The 19,494-nt window shown below is 40.4% G+C and overlaps 1 protein-coding gene across 9 annotated transcripts in view; it reads left to right on the top strand.

Annotated features, from left to right (window-relative positions):
* Window positions 1-16,835, top strand: part of trpm3 (transient receptor potential cation channel, subfamily M, member 3) — a 103,417-nt gene extending 86,582 nt beyond the window's left edge. For 2 of the 9 annotated variants that reach the window (XM_086174332.1, XM_086174331.1), the window contains 10 exons: window positions 1,169-1,336; window positions 3,607-3,747; window positions 4,869-4,997; window positions 5,611-5,862; window positions 6,809-6,983; window positions 7,545-7,673; window positions 9,188-9,338; window positions 9,843-10,036; window positions 10,168-10,300; window positions 10,500-16,835. In XM_086174332.1, coding sequence (XP_086030458.1) covers window positions 1,169-1,336; window positions 3,607-3,747; window positions 4,869-4,997; window positions 5,611-5,862; window positions 6,809-6,983; window positions 7,545-7,673; window positions 9,188-9,338; window positions 9,843-10,036; window positions 10,168-10,300; window positions 10,500-12,120 — 3,093 coding nt within the window. In that variant the 3' untranslated portion in view covers window positions 12,121-16,835. Of the gene's footprint in view, window positions 1-1,168; window positions 1,373-3,606; window positions 3,748-4,868; window positions 4,998-5,610; window positions 5,863-6,808; window positions 6,984-7,544; window positions 7,674-9,187; window positions 9,339-9,842; window positions 10,037-10,167; window positions 10,301-10,499 lie in introns of all 9 variants that reach the window. The other 7 variants (XM_086174330.1, XM_086174329.1, XM_086174337.1 and 4 more) reach the window with 4 other exon arrangements.
* The last annotated feature ends 2,659 nt before the right edge of the window (window positions 16,836-19,494 follow it).

Raw genomic sequence — 19,494 nt, 5'->3', positions numbered from 1 at the left:
TGTGTTAGGGCATTTTAGTTCACATGCTTTTTCCAGACCTCCTGCATTATGGCCAAGGTAGGTACCTGCTGAAATGGCTGAGGTTATTTTTCATGAAGAGATGCCTTTGGCTTTTGCTGAAGGGACAGAGGAATTCACACCTATTCATATAACTAGTGAGACAGTTTCATGGGTCTCCCTAATGTGCTGGAATGAGGCAGTGTGGTTTGGCCTTTGCAGGAGGAGAGAGAAAGTACATCGCTGAGGCAAGCTCACTGAAGCAGATGGACAGAACGATTTTGTGCCCCCAGGAGTTCATGACATACAGCAAATAACATTGTCAAAATAATGTGTGCGCACATCTGTAGTTGAGAGGACAACCAGCACCATCTCCCACTACTGTAACTCAGAATATGGTGACCGGAGGCTATGAAATGATGGCGAAGACAAGTGCATTGATTTCTTCAGTCATTGCGTTTCAGAAAATGTTGACATTTTTCAATTCATTTCCTTGACATGACTGATGACAGGAGAAGCTAAGACTGCTACCTACACACTGAATGTGATATACTTGTATTTAACTGCACCAGTGATTCACCATGAGATTAATGTTCTGTTTGGATGTTTATTAAGTTCTTTAATGTCACTTAAAACAACAATATTATTAAACGTATTCCTAGTCTTTGGAAATCTGCAGAGGGCGAATTTTAAACAAACCTTAATCTTACGAATGTGACAAGGGAGTTGCGTCCGGAGATAAAACAATAATCTTTCTTTGGCATCCAGAGTGTTTTTTCGGTAAGCGTTTTTCCAGCACCTGCTGTGGATATTTGTCCCACACATGCGGCAGTACACCGTCTTTCACCTGTTTGGACTAATGCCTGGCTTAATAAATTTCCAAAATTACATTTCTTGCTCACGAGTTTGCAAATGTAAAGTATTTTCACTGAAGCAAGTGCCGGTTGTGCATAATGGAATGCTGTTCATGAGGTTACATCTAATTCCCATGAGTGTCACAACATCAGAGCTGAACGATGGTTTATTTGTTTGTTCCAGAATCTGTGTAATAATTTCCCCATTGCTGCTCAGGAAACTGTACAGTTTCATCCCATCTCTCTTGCTGCCGCCTCCAGCTTGTCTCCAAAAATGTCTCCGTAGTTCATCTTCATTTCTTCTCCTCCACAACCAGGTAATCTTAGGGTTGCTTCTACCACCATCCATCCTCAGCCTGGAGTTCAAGAACAAGGACGAGATGTCCTACATGCCCCAAGATCAGGATGCCTATCTGCAAGAGAAGGAGGAGGAGGAGCCTGAGAAGCCAGTCAAGGAGAAGGAGGAAGAAGACATGGAGTTCACAGTAAGATCTTACTGTGAGGCGCAGTACAACTCCGTGGTGAGAGAACCCACCTCAGCCCTGCATCTCAGATTCTATACACATTTATATGATGAACAGTACACTCATGCTGTGTTCAGATTGTTAAAGACATCTTTGAACACATGGCCCATATATTTTGCACTTTTCAAACTATCTCTTAGGGCTGTTTCTGATTGCACTGAATAAACCACATCATAAATACACACACACAGTTCTCTTCACTCACTTTTGTTTCCCTATTATGGCCACCTGGACATTCCAGATAAACTGGCCAATCCTGTTTCTTGTCGTCTCAGCGAAGACATGGTCTTGGAGTTGTAGCGTCTCAGTCTGTCGCCGCTTGTGGATTTCCTTGTGTATGTTTTCCTTCCATCTTTCTCTTTCTTTTATTTCTATCTGCATCCCCTCTAGTCCCTCTTGTTCTCTGCCCAGCTTTCTCCTACTTTATGATCCCCTGCTTCTCATGAGTCCTTCCCTCTCCAGCTCTCCAGCACTCTCTCTCTCTCTTTCTCTCTCTCTCTTTCTCTGTCTCTCTCTCACACACACACGCTCTATCTCACTCTTTCTCTCTCCAACTTCTGTTCTGAAGGAGGTATAGTACAATGCTAGCCGATTGCTGCCCCTCATTCTCTCACATCAGTGATGGCTGGCTGCAGCATACCACTCAGCATGTGGGCTGCTGAGCATGGGAGGCCCTGGATTTGCATTATATAACCATGTGCGCCTGCTGCTGCAGAGCTTAAATCATGCAGTGTCTGAGCACCTTTTCCCGTCTCACAGCGGAAGAGTTGGTCCATCTGCATAGACATGGATGTACAACAAAATTTGGACATTTTCCATTTCAATCCAATCAGTTCTGGAGATGAAAACTAGATCAATTTTGTGTACTAAAATCAGCAGTACAATTAGATTTAAGATTTTTAATACACAAACTGGATCTGTGGCCCTTAACTGATTGAATCGAAGTTGAATACCTTTCAGAACCACTGTGCATACTCTCCATTTGCATTAAACACAGCCAGCAAGCCAGTGCAGAGTCACGGGTCATTTGCACACACAGTCCTTAAAACACTGTGGTGTTGAACAAAGAATCTGCCAGAGGATGCACTTGCATTAAGTCCCATTTGTCCTGGCTTCTGACTGTACAAATGCATTGTGAGATACATATGAATCGCACCGAGATTCATACAGATAAACACAAGACTGCTACACCACAGAGGGAGATTGTATTGTCCTATTTTTAGATGCTTTAGTCAAACCACACTGTGATTAATGTTATAGCCTGTGTGATATTTTGTTCCCACTTACTGATCAGATAATGTGCATGTTAAGTCCAGTAAAGGCATGGTGTGATTTACACACTAGCATCTGTATCTGCTCACAGTGAAGGCCGTGTCTGTGTGTGCCTCGATTCTTGAAAAGACAAAACCTTTACGGGACATGTTCCAACGTTCAGTCTAAAAATAGTATTGCAGGCTTGTTTCCAAAAGTAATTGTGATAGCTCCTTTGATATTTTGTTGATCTTATTGTGATGTACTTTGATACTGTTCACACTTTGCATGTGTATCAGTCTGAGGAATCGGAAACGTGTTGCAAAGTATTTCAAATATTTAAAAAAAAAAACTTAAGAATCATCAGCAATTAGCATTAGCATAATTAGCAAACATTATTTTGGTCCAAGTTTGCAGCACATCTTAGCGCACAATACAATTTTGATGCATAAACTCCCTCAGAGGTCTGGTGTTGCTTTGACATGAAAACCATGACCCATTAAAACAGTGGGCTCTGAACCCCCTCTCATGGATAAGGACATGTGTCCCAGATTTTAATAAGATATCTATGTTTTATTGTTCTCTTCTCCCTCTCTGTCTTCTCTCTGTCATCATCTTGTCTTCCTCTGGCTCTTGTTGTCTGAGACACAATCCATGAGTGTCCGTGTCCGTGTCCTGTGTTACCAGCCTTCACCCAACAATCCACCTCAAACACATATTTCACATTTTGGAATGACGACATTGCCTGTGCTTGCTTCTCTGATCATGTTATTGAAATTGTTCAGGAGCCAATGAGATAATCATTTATCCGGTGTCCATTTGCTCTCTTTTTTTCTGATACTCACCTTTTTCCATTCTTTATTTTTATCTCTACCCTCTCTGAATCTTCCCCACTCCTCAATCTATCTACCAACTTCCGTCATCCCATACACCTCATTCTCGTCCCCTCCTTGCTCCCATTGCGGTTGACATTACCTCAGGCAATGCTTGGGAAAGTAGCCACAGAGACATCTAGAAAGAAAGATGTTGAAGAGGTTCAGAACCGCCACCGCCTCATCCCCATGGGACGCAAGATCTACGAGTTTTACAATGCTCCTATCGTCAAGTTTTGGTTCCACACGGTCAGTTCCTACCTCATTAAAATGACCTACCTCTGCTGTATTTCTATACCACTATCACTGTCTTGCCTCTTAAAGCCAGCTTCTGTTTACAAAGTGCATCATCCTATTATGTGCTCTTTTTAGACAAGTTTGTTTTTGGACAACACCATGATTGACAGATATGAAGTATGATCGCCACAGACATCTTTTAAGTATTTTTCTTCAGAAATTGTACAAGATGTGATGTAAGACTTGTGATGGGATGTAGTTTGCAGTTTACTTTGTAAAGTAATTGTATTGAAGTTGAATCCTAAGCGTTGTTACTTCAGAGTAATATTCTAAAGTCCGGTCTGGAATTGTGCATGCCTGGCATTAGATACAGTCTATATTTGAAACCACTTTCAGTCTTTTTCTAGATATTTCTTTTGTTTTCCTGCAGGTTTAAGAGCTTAACTTCCACGATTAATTTTATTCACTGGAGTCATGGATCAACTTGTTTGCATGACATGTGCGGTGTTTTACCTTATTTACTCATTGAATTGTGATGTATTGTTCACCACAGAATCTCTGTCCCAGTAATTACAGCACACAAACAAAATATTCATGGGACTAATATGGTCTATTTCATGTTCTGCTGGTATGGCAGTAATGAGATACTTCTCAGAGCCAAAGAGCAAAGAAATATTTTAAACATTTATTGAGCAGGTCTTGTTCTTCATTAATTTATTTTTAGATGCCTGGGCTTGCATAAGCCGTACTGTAAATACAAGTGCAATAAAACTAGAAACTGGATCGCTGCTCTGGATTTAAATAGGTATGACCACAGGAGGCCTTTTTTTCAGGCCAAGCGTGGAAGAACAGCAATCACATGCCATGACATTGAATCTCTATAATACCATCTGAAGAACACCAAGGAGAAAATGCAGTTAGTTTCCCAAATTCAACAACATCGACTAATATTTCCTGTGACACATTTACACCAGAGTACCTCCTCACAGCAGCCCATCAGCCTATTTATTTCCAACTGAAATGAATGGAAATTGACTGATATTCAGCTTGCTGATGTAAGCAAAGCAAAACTTACAAACTCAGACGAAAAAAATGACCATTGCACTTGTTACCACTGTTTCCTTTTCATCCAGATGGCATATGTGGGCTACCTGATGTTGTTCAACTACATTGTCCTCGTAAAAATGGACCTATGGCCTTCCCCTCAAGAGTGGATAGTCATTGCTTACATCTTCACCAATGGGATTGAGAAAATGAGAGAGGTACAGTTAGCCCTGGCACTGTTTTCATTCAAATATGCATGTTTTGAGTTCCAAAAATGAATTTCCTTCTCCTGCCCAATGAACTGAAATTACAAACCATACCACCATCTTATTTGACACAGTTTAACTTTACAGTAAGTTGTGCGGTTGAGGGCAAAGGCTAACTATTGCCTCCATATCATCAAGTAGCATATATTAAATAAAGAAAGTGAGGAGGGCATAGCAAATGTAAAGATGATAGAGAACACAAGAGGGAGCACAGGGATTGGGTAAGGGGGATAAAGTAAATAGAAAATGCTGGTATGTGGCCATTTGAGATTTATTTCAGCCTCACTTAGTGGTTGTGTTTATGCTGTGAGTGTATGAAATGCATAAATCATTGTGCCACATTATTTTCAGCTGCTACACTGCCTCACTGAACAGCAATTCAATACCCTGACTAGTAAACTAACACTGCCCTCTGATGGTTGTTGCGATACAATGAATTTCCATTTTTGTTTTCTTTCTCGGAACATCATTTCGGTCTCGCTATATTCCACAACAACGATGAATTTATGCAATTATACTTGTCTTCCTTTCCCCTTTATTTTGATTTTTTTTATTCTCCTTTTAGATCCTTATGTCCGAGCCAGGAAAGTTGTTGCAAAAGGTCAAGGTGTGGCTTCAAGAGTACTGGAATATCACAGACCTCATGGCCATCCTCATATTTTCTGTCGGCATGGTTCTACGTCTCCAGGAGCCACCACTCATGAGCTATGGAAGAGTGATCTATTGCGTCAACATCATCTATTGGTACATCCGTCTGCTTGACATCTTTGGGGTCAACAAGTACCTGGGCCCTTATGTGATGATGATTGGAAAGATGGTGAGAGTTTGGATTTTTTGTGTGTTTTCCTTCCTTCTTTCATCGTTTATGTTTGAAACACATCTAATCTTATTTTGTCTTTGTTTTTGTCAGACTTTTCCCACTCGCATAACCCACACCACTATGTCGAAAACATTTGATATTTGTAGGGCAAAAATTGAGCCACACTGCACTATTAAATCTCACAGACTCAAAGATTAGAGCATCTCACATAAAGACCAGAGGAAAACAGTGAAATAATCATTTAGATGCCCTGAATCGTCTCTGACCATGTTCTGAGCAACATTATAAAATTTGTTTATGATTATTTAAGCTTCAACAATCAGACAATCAGGCAACAATCAACAAAGAGAGGGACATTTTAAGATTAATATTCATTTCTTAGCACTGCAACTGATTTTAAGTCAAATCCCTTCAAGAAGGAGAAAGGAAAAAAAGAAACACAAAGTTCCATTTGCAAGTCGACTATGTAATGAGTGGCTTTCGGCTGGTCCTCTACAGAGGCAACTCACGTAAAACTTGGAAGTTGCATCATATACTTTTATTTTTATTTAAGGCTGACTACATTCAAGCGGTAGAGAGTGACTAAACTAACTGTGTGAACACACATGTGGCTGTGGAATTTAGGAAGAAAGGAATTACCCCCATATCAGCTCTGTAACTTTTTAAAATAAGTTAGGGATAATTAACTACAGTTAGATAGAGTTTAATCCCTGGACAAATTAAACAGAAGGTGGGCTGAATGATTAAGACTCTGAGTGAAATAGCAAAGTGCTTCCAAAGCACACTTGCTGAATACTACAGTCTATATTTCCCTTTTTTTTTGTCTCCTCACTTATTGGAATGTTTCTGCATTATGGATGTCCTTTCCATTAATATTTTTATTATAAACTGTTTCCTCTCCTTTCTCTTTCTTTCCTACTTGCTTTGGTAATCCTTCTGTCAGATGATCGACATGATGTACTTTGTGATCATCATGCTGGTGGTGCTGATGAGCTTTGGGGTGGCACGGCAGGCCATCCTCTACCCTAATGAAGACCCATCCTGGATGTTAGCAAGAAACATCTTCTTTATGCCTTACTGGATGATCTATGGAGAGGTCTTTGCAGACCAGATTGACCGTAAGTCAGATGCCAGAGTGTCACAGTCTGAATAATTCTAATACATTTAAGCAAGGGGCTAATAGTTTCTGACTCAAAGGACCTTCCAAATAATGCTGATTCCGCAGTTCCACTAGCTCAATGAATCAATCGCTCCATCAATTGAAGTTGCCTTGATGGGTCTTTTTATAACACATACAAGTCAATATATACATATAGCATTTAAAATAAATAACTCCTGCTTCTAGATTTATAATGATTGTTATTTTTAGAAGCTGTTGATACGCTTGTGGTAATTTTATTAGGACAATCAATGAGCTAGTTTATCTTGAACTTTAAATGTGTGTGTGTGTGTGTGTGCGTGAGGGCGTGTGTGTGTGTGTGTTTGTGTGTCTGTGTGTGTGTGTGTGTGTGTGTGTGTGCGTGTTTGGTGAAACGTGGCTTAATGATGCATTATATTAAAGTAAGCAGTGTTTCAGAGAACAACAGTAACTTTGTCCATATGTATGATGGCGTGTACAGAATGGGAGGAGTGGCCCAAAGAGAAGAGATCTGAAATAATGTTTTCATTCTTTGTTTCAGATATGCATAGTAGGAAGTTACAGCAAAGGCTGAATGAAAAACTCTGGCTGGTCGAAAATTACATTCGAACTCATGGAACCTGGCGTAGCAATGGTCCATCCCACATTACCCAGTGCTGTCAAAATCCCAGTAAATCTATAGATAAAGACCTCAATTGAATTACATTTACCTGCCAACCCCTCCATCATCCTCACATTAACACCATGTCATGCTTACTCTTACCACTAGAGGCCACTAAGGACACAAGTGTGCATGCAGCTCCACATGCTCTAAGGTTGAAGTTGCACTTGTGTTTGGTATCTTGGGTCAGCTACTGTCTATCAGTGGCATTTTTTTAAACTCCACACATTTAGAGATTTAGAAGACAAAGAACCGACAACCCTTCTCCAAAAAGTACTTAATTCACTAATAAGTAGCCTGACCTGAGGCCACATCCTGTAGGCAACTTTACCCTAGCTAATTTTGGCACTGGCTGGAAGTGGCTGTTAAATGGCAGAAACACTTTGTTGTTATGTTTTCTTTTTACAGTTTCATTTTGTTTGTTTTTGCTTTTAGAACAAGGTGAACTATCAAAATACTAACTTTGATATTCCCTTGATTTTTGAAAACTTTCATTTAGCGTCAATTGAAGAAGTGAACCTGCCATATCAACAGTGTCTCTCATATAGGGGAAGTCATTATGATATCACATATAGCTTAATTGAATAAGAGACAATATCAACTTCAAATGAACCCACGCCATGCAGGAATTGATAATGACGCATCTTTAGCCTGAACATTTTTTTATCAGCCACATTCCATCATCTATAATTTGTTTTTTCACGTGGTTCAGTTGTCAGAGTTCTTAAATCCTAAATTTCAGTGGGTAAAAATCTTGAAAATTACTTCAGTTCTCTGTCTTTGGGCTGCATTGTGTGAAACAATTGAACATTAAGTGAAGATGAGCATGACTAGACTATAAATCTCAAAGGCAAACAAACCAACAATAGATGCTGAATGTTCCCCAGTTAAAGCACAGCAACTGAACCATCATAGATGGAAAAAACATTCTCTGTAGATTAAATACATTTCAAATGATTCAAAACAATCAACCATTGCTGAAAATAGCTCTGGCACGCATAGATGACAATATATTTTAAACATTGAATATATGTTTAAATATATTGGGAACACAGATTGTGTTGATACATGATAAATGTATTTCTTCTGTGTTTTCTTTTGAGATGCACATTTCTGATCATGAGCTTTTATAACTCTTTCCAGCCCCTCTTTCAGAAAAGAAGCATAAAACTGAACTATGCTTCTTGTTTGTTTGCAAGATATGAAGTTGTTCATTTTGTCTGGTATTTTCAGGTCTGTTTGTCTTGTTTTAGTCTTTTTGCAGCTCAAGTAAGAGTATGTGCATGTTTTTTTATGTTTGCATTATTATGATAAGTTGTTATTTGTCTTTATCTCACATTTTAATTTTTCTGATTAAATGTTCAGTGTTATGCATGTGTATGTCTTCTTATTTATTGTATCTATGTATTCATGTATTTTAAATGGAAGTTTTTCATTATGTTATAAGTCTGTACTTACAGTTCACCTGTACATTATTCCTGTAACCCCTTTTTGTATGCGTTTGATTTTCTGAAACTATGCAGCCCCCTGCGGGCAGAACGTCACAACAGATGATGGGGTGATAGTTGCAATGCCTCCATGTAAGACAGGTGCATGGATTGTCCCAGCCATCATGGCCTGCTATCTTCTGGTGGCCAACATCCTGCTAGTCAATCTACTCATAGCCGTATTCAAGTATGTAACCTCTCTGTAATAACTTCCATATATAATCCCTCCCTATATTCTGTTAAGATGCTAGATGCTACTAATTTTACTACTATTACAGCCTCTACTACTACCCCTACTACTACTACTATTACTACCACTGTTACTACTACTACTACTACTACTACAACTAATAATAATAATATACAGTTTTTGTTAAATAAAAAATCATGATAGGATATCATTTAAAATTTTATATTTTGCAAAACTAAAATATTATGTGGCTGTTCTTGAACTCCATGACTGAAAGCTTTAAAAATATGACTTTAAAACATAATTGTAAGGAGTATCTAATTTTCGCCAAAATATGTACCAGTCTTTTAGACAGAGAGTTTGTGCAATTGTATACACAAAGGATTGTTAACAAACATGTTCAATTTTAATATTCAAATAGTATTTTATAACAACTGTTAAGCAACTGACACATTTCATGGTTCCTGTTGTATCTCTTTCCATGACTGTCTGTCACGACAGTAACACATTCTTTGAGGTAAAGTCCATATCCAACCAGGTGTGGAAGTTCCAGCGGTACCAGCTAATTATGACATTCCATGAGCGGCCAGTTCTTCCCCCACCGCTCATCATCTTCAGCCACATAACCATGGTCCTGAAGCACCTGTGTTGTCGCTGGCGCAAACATGATGATGATGAGAGGGACTATGGACTGAGTGAGTGGCAAAACGCAGTTAATAAGTGGGAAGTAACTATTTGTGATAACGTGAAAACAGACATATGAAATGTTGTCCCAATAAAATCCACAATAGTGAAAAATTAATACTCCAAAACTCTGTCTCTACAGAGCTTTTCATCACAGAGGATGAGCTGAAGAAAGTCCATGACTTTGAGGAACAGTGCATAGAAGAGTACTTTCGAGAGAAAGATGACCGATTCCATTCCTCTAATGATGAGAGGATAAGAGTGACTTCTGAGAGGTTAGCCATCGATGTGCCAAAAGTTTAATTTAACCTTTCACTGAATAACTACCTTCTTTGTTCACATTGCAAAGAAGATGATCTGCTGGGTTGTATCCTATTTTGCCACTACATATGTCTGACATTTTCTCTGGCTATTCTGTCTTCTCCATATTGAATTTTCATCATGTTTGCCCTTCATTCCCCCCGCTCCCGCTAGAGTGGAGAACATGGCGATGCGTCTGGAAGAAGTCAACGAGAGGGAGCACTTCATGAAGGCCTCGCTGCAAACTGTTGACATTCGCCTGGCACAAATGGAGGAGCTAATCGGACGAATAGCCGTCGCGCTGGAGCGTGTGACAGGTGTGGAGCGTGGGGAAGTCAACAAAGTACGTTCCCGCACATCATCTGACTGTACAGATTCAGCGTATATCCTCCGCCAAGGTGAATGTGCTGAAGCAGCATATATCCTACGCCAAAGCAGTTTTAACAGCACAGAAGGCAATGCCTACCGCCTTCAGGAGGCACTGGAGGCAACAGCTGAGGGCTCCATGTCTCCTCCCTCTCCCACTACCATGGCTACACGGACAAGGAGCCATTCCTTCTATGTCGGGGGTGGTCGTGGTGGAGAACGTGCTAGCGGAGCCGAACGAGCCGAACGCTTCTTCAAAGAACGCTCGCTTAGTCTCCATCGAGCTAACAGCTCTCAGTCAGTATCATCAGCTGCCGCCCCCAAGGAGTCTAAGCCCCTCCCCCTGGCAACACTGTCAGTCTCCCAGCAGCACCGTCCATCATCATGCATAGATATTTATGTCTCGACTTCAGAGGAGGTGGGGCCCGCAGAGGTGTTTCTGGATCCTCTCAGGGTGGTCCCGCCTCTTCAGAGAGACTCCTCACTGCAGTCGGACATTATCGAGACGGTGCTGCCAGGAGGCCGGGATTTCGGTGCTGCTGCACCCAGTGGTTTGGGCGACAGGCACTCGGAGGGCGCTGCAGGCAGTAGTTCAACAGCCGGAGCCATTTTTGAAGATAGCGCAGCCGCTGATTTGTCAATATGTTCAGCCCATCTCCTACCAGACACCAACTTACCTCCTTGGGACATGGAACCATCCCCACCTCCCTCAGCAGGTTTGCTTGAGCGCTCGAAGAGCAGCCGCTACCTCTCCACAGCTGGCACAGCTTTCCTGGATGAGCCCCCTCTGGTGAAATCCCACAGCCTCATGTTCACCCCGAGGGGCTGTTATGGTGGACTAGGGGCAGGAGTCCCGGTAAAAGCTGCGGAGTACACCAGCATCACCGACTGCATCGATACACGCTGCGTCTCAGCTCCGTACACTCCTGCAGAACGTTCAAATTCCCCAGGAGGATCCACGTCATTCCCTTTTGATAAGCCGTCAGACATTGGTTCCTCACACCCAGAGAGAGAGGCAGAGCTTAGTCACACGGAGTCCGATCCAGATGACATTGAGGACCTGATTCCAGCCCCCGACACCCCTCATCTGGGGGGCCTCGGCGGGCCTAGCGGGGCCCCTTTCTGCTCCCCCGTCTCAAGGTTAGAGCGAGCAAACAGCTGCTCCTCAGATGACTCCCATCCCTCTCTCACACTGGCCCCTCCGCATAGGAAGAGCCTGTCAGTGAGTGAGAGGATGGAGAGGGGACCAGGTCTAGGGGCAGACAGGGGGCCTGGGCCAGTGGGCCGGGGTCTGGCTGGAACCAGAAACCCCTTCCTCAGGAGCAAGTCTGGAGCACGCCCTGACACAGCTAAGACTGATAGCCTCTCCATGAGGAAACTGGCTACTCCGTCAGCTTTCCGCAGCTTTGACAGACAAAACTACACGTGACAAGGCTACACACTCACACACTGATAGGCACAAGAGAAAGGGCCAAGGAAACACAATAGCAGGTCGAAGTTGCCCACAGACCTTGATCTGGACCAGATCTGCTGTTTATTCACTCACGGTTTAGGTTAGTACAGTCGATACAAATTTATTCATTCCATAGTCAGTGCTTGAAGGCAACTTTTTCCTGGATTAGTAGCGAGGGGGGTGGGCAATGTAGGAGTCCTTCCGTGCACCAGTCAGAAACAAAGAGCTATAACTCTAGACTAGCTTTACTTCCTCTTGTAGCTTGTTAACCGTCACTGAGGTGTTATCGTAATGGAAGGTGCACTGTTTTGTCTTCCACCGACCACCGTTATGTCAAATGGGCATCTGTTGTGTTGTCACATCATATCTCAGTCAAGTTAGTTTCAAGAAAGTTTGTCGCTTTTAATGCATTATATGCATTCAGCTACTGCCATGTCAGAGAGAGAAAAATGAAACAAAAACATCCACCATTTGTCTTAGCATAGATTTCATTAATGTCATGTAAACTTTCTCTCCTCATACAATCCTAATACCACGCAGGGAGATGGTGGCACATGCAGACAGAAAGATGGTAATATTTCTAGCTGCTTTAAGAATAAATCAGTGAGGCGTTTGATAACATCAGGAATGTCTTAGTTGCACTGGATTTGATTTCTATGGCAACAACTTACCTCTGGATATACAAATACTTCTTTAAGATAACTGTCTTTTTTTTCTCATTTATTAAAAGCTTTCACACATTATGGTATAATTTGCTAGAAAAGGAAAGTGGCAGCGCTAGTTTTTGTCTGTAAACTAAAGTTCTAGATACAGAAATGGCTGTATTTGTTTTGGCAGCTCACATAGAAATGGAAAGCAGTGTTTGAACAGACTCTGGTCAAAAGGTCATTACTTTATCATGTGTCTCTAATCATAGCTGTCAGCCGTCAGTAATCTGTCCCGGCTGGTGTTGGATCTGTAAACGCCAGGTTGAATTAGCCTCTGGAGAAGAGGGAAAATCAGTAATTGTGAAAAATAGAGAAGACAGTAGGGTCAAGTTTTTCACAGGTTATGTTCCTGGGCATAGTGCTTTGTCAAATTTACAGAAGGAGGAGAAGCTTTGAAAGACAAGAGGCAGAGGATGTATATTAATGGCAAGTCACATTCAAATACATGTTTACACACATATGGTCAGTAAATTTGTACATATCACTAGCAAAGAAACCTTAGTTTAGACCTGATCTGACAGATCTAACAAGTGCAATTGCCTAAAATTGTGACAGAGGGACGCTATAAACATATTTCAGAGGTGAAACTAATGTGAGTGTAACTGACACCAAATATTCCACCCAAAGAATTCTTGCTCTCTCTCCTTCAGGTTTTGGCAGCAACATGATGTTGTAATGGATTTACATCCAAGTACAACTTATGTATCCGTCCCTCATGTTTTCCATAACTGTCGCTTATTTGATTTGTTCCATTACTCGTTATTTTTTTTAAGTGAGCCACAAAAAGAGACTTTAAAACTTTAAAAGATGGCATTTCACAGATAAAGCAATCCCAATATAAATTATATATAAATCAATAGGAGGATGCTGGGCATTTTCTGCTCCAAAAAGAAAGATATAAAATATTACATCCAACTCAATTTAAAAGTGTAAAATAAGCTGAGTATATGCATATTAGAGAAGATATATGAAAGGCATGGACTTTAGGTAATATGAGGGAGGAAATATGGGGTCATCAGTGACATATTATGAAAGCCAGATCAGTGTTTTGACACTGTTATATTTTAATGTAACAAAAGACACGGGAGGAGACTGTGCCCTTCTTTTGATATCTCTGTGAAGATAATAGAAAATGAAGGACCAGTGTGTAGCATTTAGCGACCGGTGCAACCAACCCACTGACTGAACTGCACTCCCTGGTACTATACATATATATACATATATATACACACAGATATATACATATATACATATATATATATGTATATATCTGTGTGTATATTCCATAATTACATCTACTTTTTTCTGCTTGAGTCATGTAGGCTGAACAGCCTAAATCCCCTTGTTGCTTCCTGATCTGAAGAATTGATGTGAGTTGCACACGTGTGATAGTGCCTTCCAGAACCGTTACATAAAACTATTTTGAAAAAAATATAAAAAGAAAGATGATATTACATGCGTCACCACCTATGGTTAAGGTCTAGTTCGAAGTAGGCACGGCATCACTTTGTTGAGGTAACAGTAAGAACATTGTGTGGGTTCAAACAAGCACATTTGTAAGGGTTTGCACCCACATCTATAGCTGATTCAGATCTGTAGCAACAATCACAGTTTGCATTTTGTTTTTCCTGAGCTGAGTCTCTACATTCAAAAGGGACTTAAAATGGGCGGGGGAGTGGAGGGTGCTCTGCAGGAAGAAAAATGCTCACTTTATATGAAGGGCTCTTTTGAAAATTACAAAAAAAAATATAAAAAAAAACAAACAAAAAACAAAACAACAAACATGATTTGCTTGTCATATTAAAAGATTATTTTCCCATTCACACCCCCTAAATCCTACATACTGGTCTTTTACTATCATTCTTACTGGTTATTTTAATCTTTGTTTTATATTTCATCCTTTACACAATTCAGTTTAATTATGTCACATATATTTTGAGATGGCTTCTATTTATTCACATATTCTTGCTCAATACATATAATTACAGTAAATGCCTGTTTGAATTTCAAAGTTAATATTTATATCCTCTCAGTGATATTTTTGTCGAATTTTAAGTATTTTCTAATTAAGCTTTTAAATTAAAGATGACCATCTATGTGCACTAAATGAGATGTATTATACTATTTATTAAACATAGAATTGTCTGATATATTGTACATTTTAATCACATCTAGAGTATTTAAAGTAGTTTTTATTGTATGTTTTTTCAAACAGCCTCTAAGACTTTTATAAGGAAAAGCTAACTTGGCACTGTAGTTGCCTGTATACCAAACTTCGGGTGCCTACTGGGCATGGATGAGTGGGGACTGAAGTGAATCAGATATCCATGAAATATCTTTATTTTCACATTTTATTTCTTTTTTTTCTCCTAATCATAATGCTATGATATTAATGGGTATTATGAATGACTAGCCTTTACATCATTTCTTTTTTTAATCTTCTGTCTTAAAGTACATCAGATGTACAGAGTAGAGGTTTATACAATTAGCAGATTTTATTCTCGACTATGAACATTTATTTAAATGCAACAAAACACAAACATGTGAATTGTTGAAGAAATTACTGTTTGCACATGAAAATGAGAAGCAACCTGAGGTCATTAATTTTGTTGCAGCACTCAGTGTATTGCCTGATTTAATCATTTGACTGGTCAATATGTCACAACCCAGTCTGTCCAGTCTGAAGTTCTGAACATACATATAATAACCCACAATGACTCAAAACAACTTTAAATATCTATGTGAGATGCAAATGATTTTAAATTTTCTTGAGAAACGGAGTTGAGTATAAGTGTTAGTCAGACCAGAGTGACCCAAATTTAGAACTCAGGGACAACAACACTCAAGTGATGCAAGAAAGTATATTGAGAAATCATTACTGAAGAAAGCTGGGAAGAGTAAGAGAGATTTGAATCTGTCTTCACTAGAAGGCTTCAACTATAATCACTGTGCGTTACAAGTCCTACATGGAATCTTAGTGACTTGCAAAGAAATCTCCTTCTTTTTGTTTCACGTCTTCAGTAATAGCAATAGAATTATAAATGAATGTTGATATAATCGATTGGCACGAAAATGTTATTTGGGAGTTTTAATTCAAAATGGAGGAGTTCTGTTTCTTTTATGAAAATAGGGCGGTGTGGTCACTCACAGTCTACCCTAAAATGCTGAACCAAACCAAACGTTGCCACACCAAATGGAAGTGAGCATTCTCCTTCCCTGACCTGTCATCTAGTGCTAAAGAACACAGCTTTAACTGAGCAAAGCTCGCATACTCAACTCAGTTAAACATGAAAACAGATGGTCATGTCAGGGTGTAGGTTTATTTGATCGATCGTGGTAGTACGTTGAAATTATTTTTACCCATAAAGCCAGATATAGAAGAATGCATACATGATCACGGCATTTTCAAACCCATATGTAAATGATTCTATTAATGTTTTTGGTATATGGCTGATGCACAAGATACTATGGTTCAAATCTAAAAAAAGGAGGTGTGAGTGTGTACATGACCTTATCCCAGAAATGTAGATGACACTAACAGCAGGGAGGCATGCCCACACAGACTTAGATAGCAGAAACTCAGTGTACAGTATTTTTTGAAATATCTTCCTATACTGTAGCTTACAGTTTTGTGGATTCATGAGCAGATAATGATAATTAGCAGATCTGCTTTTCTCTCACTCCTGTGAAACGCAAGTTAGAGAAGTTCACACACAAGTTTTTTTCTGCAATAATTGCTGACATTGTGCTTTTACAACAGCTAGGGACCTTCCTCCCTTCTCTTAATGTCCTTCAGATGCATGCAGTTCTTCCACGCAGATTGTACAGAGACAACCTGGAGAGATGTCAGAGAGACACATAGGGAGAGATTATAATATGAAATCAAAGTAGTGAGTATTTGGATGCAAATACAAATCTGTATTCTTACATGTGAATTGGATAATGTCTGGCATGCATTGTTAAATAAACAATAGATTGGTATAGCATGTCTTGCCTGTTTCTTGAAATTTGTGTTATTGCAACAATTACAATGTTTTCAGGCTTGTTGAAATTACTGGAGGGAATGAATTACCATCATCATGCCCAGTTGAATGATTAAATCACATGAAAATATATATATATATACAGTAGCATTTTAGTCGGTGAAACACCTGTGTGACGGTAAAACATCTATTTAATGAGCAATATCTGTTGCTGGCCACAGCCACGCCACACAAGCTTGAAATACAACTAACTGTTCATGCTCAATTCCCCCAAGACTTCCTTGCACCCCAAACAACACCCACAAAATTCCCACCAACCCTAAAATCCCACAGAAAACAAGCATCAACATAAACTCCAACATTCTTGACTCGCTACAATATATATATGAAATGTGACAACCCATACTTGGGACAAGTTGCTTTAAAAGGGAACAATATGAAAAAAGACACAAGCTACGAAGAGCTAAACACACCATAAGCCATAAGCCGACCCCATGACCCAATTATCAATCCTCAACCATCAATTGTCAATTAAAATTATATAATTGGTCAAGCCACATGTCCTTACTTGTCCCCTCCGATCTGCTACCTCTGGGCGACCGTCCACCCCATCACTCAGAGCCCCTGGCTGCCGATCGAACCGGTCTCGGTTCTTCTCGGTTTTGGCTCCTCAGTGGTGGAACAAACTCCGGAAAAAGGTCAGAACAGCAGGGTCGCTGCCCATCTTTCGCCGTGAGCTGAAAACATACATCTTCATCAAGCATTACCCTACTAATCGCACTTAGCCCTAAACCCCACCCGGGAAAAAAAAAAAAAAAGATAACGATGAAATGAATGTATGTATGTACACGGTTCTGAGATGGCTATTCAGTTGAGTGGTCACTTCTGACTTCTGACTACTGCTACTTTGGATATTCAGTGACTGAAGTGCACTTTTTGTAAGTCGCTTTGGATAAAAGCATCTGTCAAATGACTATAATGTAATATTTAAAGATAGATACACGGACGGACGGACGGACGGACAGATGGATAGATAGATTGATAGATAGATAGATAGATAGATAGATAGATAGATAGATAGACAGATAGACAGATAGACAGATAGATAGATAGATAGATAGATACCTCTTCACCAAGCACTACCCCACTAAATGCACTTAGCCCCCACCCCGCCCCAACACCCCCCCAAAAAACAAAGAAATGAATGTATGTATGCACTGTATATGGTTTTGATGTGGCTATTTGGTAGAGTGGTGACTACTGAATAACAACTACTGGTACTTTGGATCTTCGGTTATTGAATTGCAATTTTTGTAAGTCACTTTAGATAAAAGCGTCTGCTAATTGACTGTAATGTAATGTAGATAGATAGATAGATAGATAGATAGATAGATAGATAGATAGATAGATAGATAGATAGATAGATAGATAGATAGATAGATTGTGGATATTACATGGCTTTGGGTAAACAAATATTTTTGGAGAATGTACACACCTTGATACATTTGTAGCGGGAATAATTGGACAAAATATACAGGGAATGTCTAGTATGAATAGACAAAGCCATCATACCCCATCATCAATATCATCTCAATGCTATAACAGATGGCCACATGATGTCAGAGTTTCGGTTACAGTTGTAACCCAAAAGTGGAGTCATCACCACCCGAAGAAGAAAGGCTCAACTCTTGTTGTTTTGAAACTTGCAACCGCCGGCGCCCTGGCCGTGCACGCAGCGCGGCTCTCGCCCGTGGATCAGGACATTCTGTTCCGTGGCATTCTGGCCTCCCACGCGCACGCGCACTCGAAAACGTCTTCGTGTTCGACACGAACGTCACACAGATGTCAACACTGACATGTGACCTGGACGTGACGCGTGGAAAAATGTTTACAACCTTTGTGAGAGGAGGAGCGTGGAGGCGGCCCCGGGTTCCCCGCCTCCCCCCAGAAGACACTAGTTTTCAACCCGCTTTTTTTTTTTCTTGGAACTGCGGAGGTGGGGGCGCCGCGCAAAACGTGCACATATCCGTATACGTGAGCCCCGGGAAATGACTCTATCCTGCTCGGACTCCTCATGATGACTTTTCAAGGTTTGCGCATTTCCTTAACACATGCGCACAGCAAAACATCGCGATAACGAACCAAAAAAAATAACTTGAGTTTCGCCTTATAAAGAGCGTTTTGGGTCAAGGTGCATTTCTCCTTTTGCTGTTTTGCTCAGCTTTATCTGAGTCATGTCCCTTTTTGCAAGCAGACGACATATCGGGCATGCCTCCGCAGTTGCCAGGGAGAAACCGGCTGGAGGCACCGTTGCTCAATCCCCACCCACACCCTAAGAAACTGAGTAGGATTTTCTAGGAACTTGTCCATGAATGAACCACCCACTGTACTGGGAGCCCTCTTTTTTTTTCTTCTTCTTTTTTTTCCTAACCGCAGTGTCTTGTTACACTCTCAAGTGGTCTGCCTGCAATGCAGTCTCTCTCACCCCTGTGAACTTGAACGTATGTCTGTCTACCTGTCAAATTATGGATTAATAGATTGTCATTATTCTACGTGTTTTGAAAAACTGGCTTGGATAAATGGGTACAATTTTGCTGAAAAACACAAGTTGTTTTTCATAGTACAGTTCGACTGGATTTAAGTATACACCTGCATGCCTG

This window comes from Fistularia commersonii, chromosome 26 (assembly GCF_037954325.1).
Source record: "Fistularia commersonii isolate RoL2024-O1a breed Wild chromosome 26, RoL_Fcom_v1.0, whole genome shotgun sequence".
In the NCBI taxonomy this organism is placed as follows: domain Eukaryota; kingdom Metazoa; phylum Chordata; class Actinopteri; order Syngnathiformes; family Fistulariidae; genus Fistularia; species Fistularia commersonii.
The sequence above is the reverse complement of the archived record's forward strand: the minus strand, read 5'-3'. Positions and strand labels throughout refer to the sequence as shown.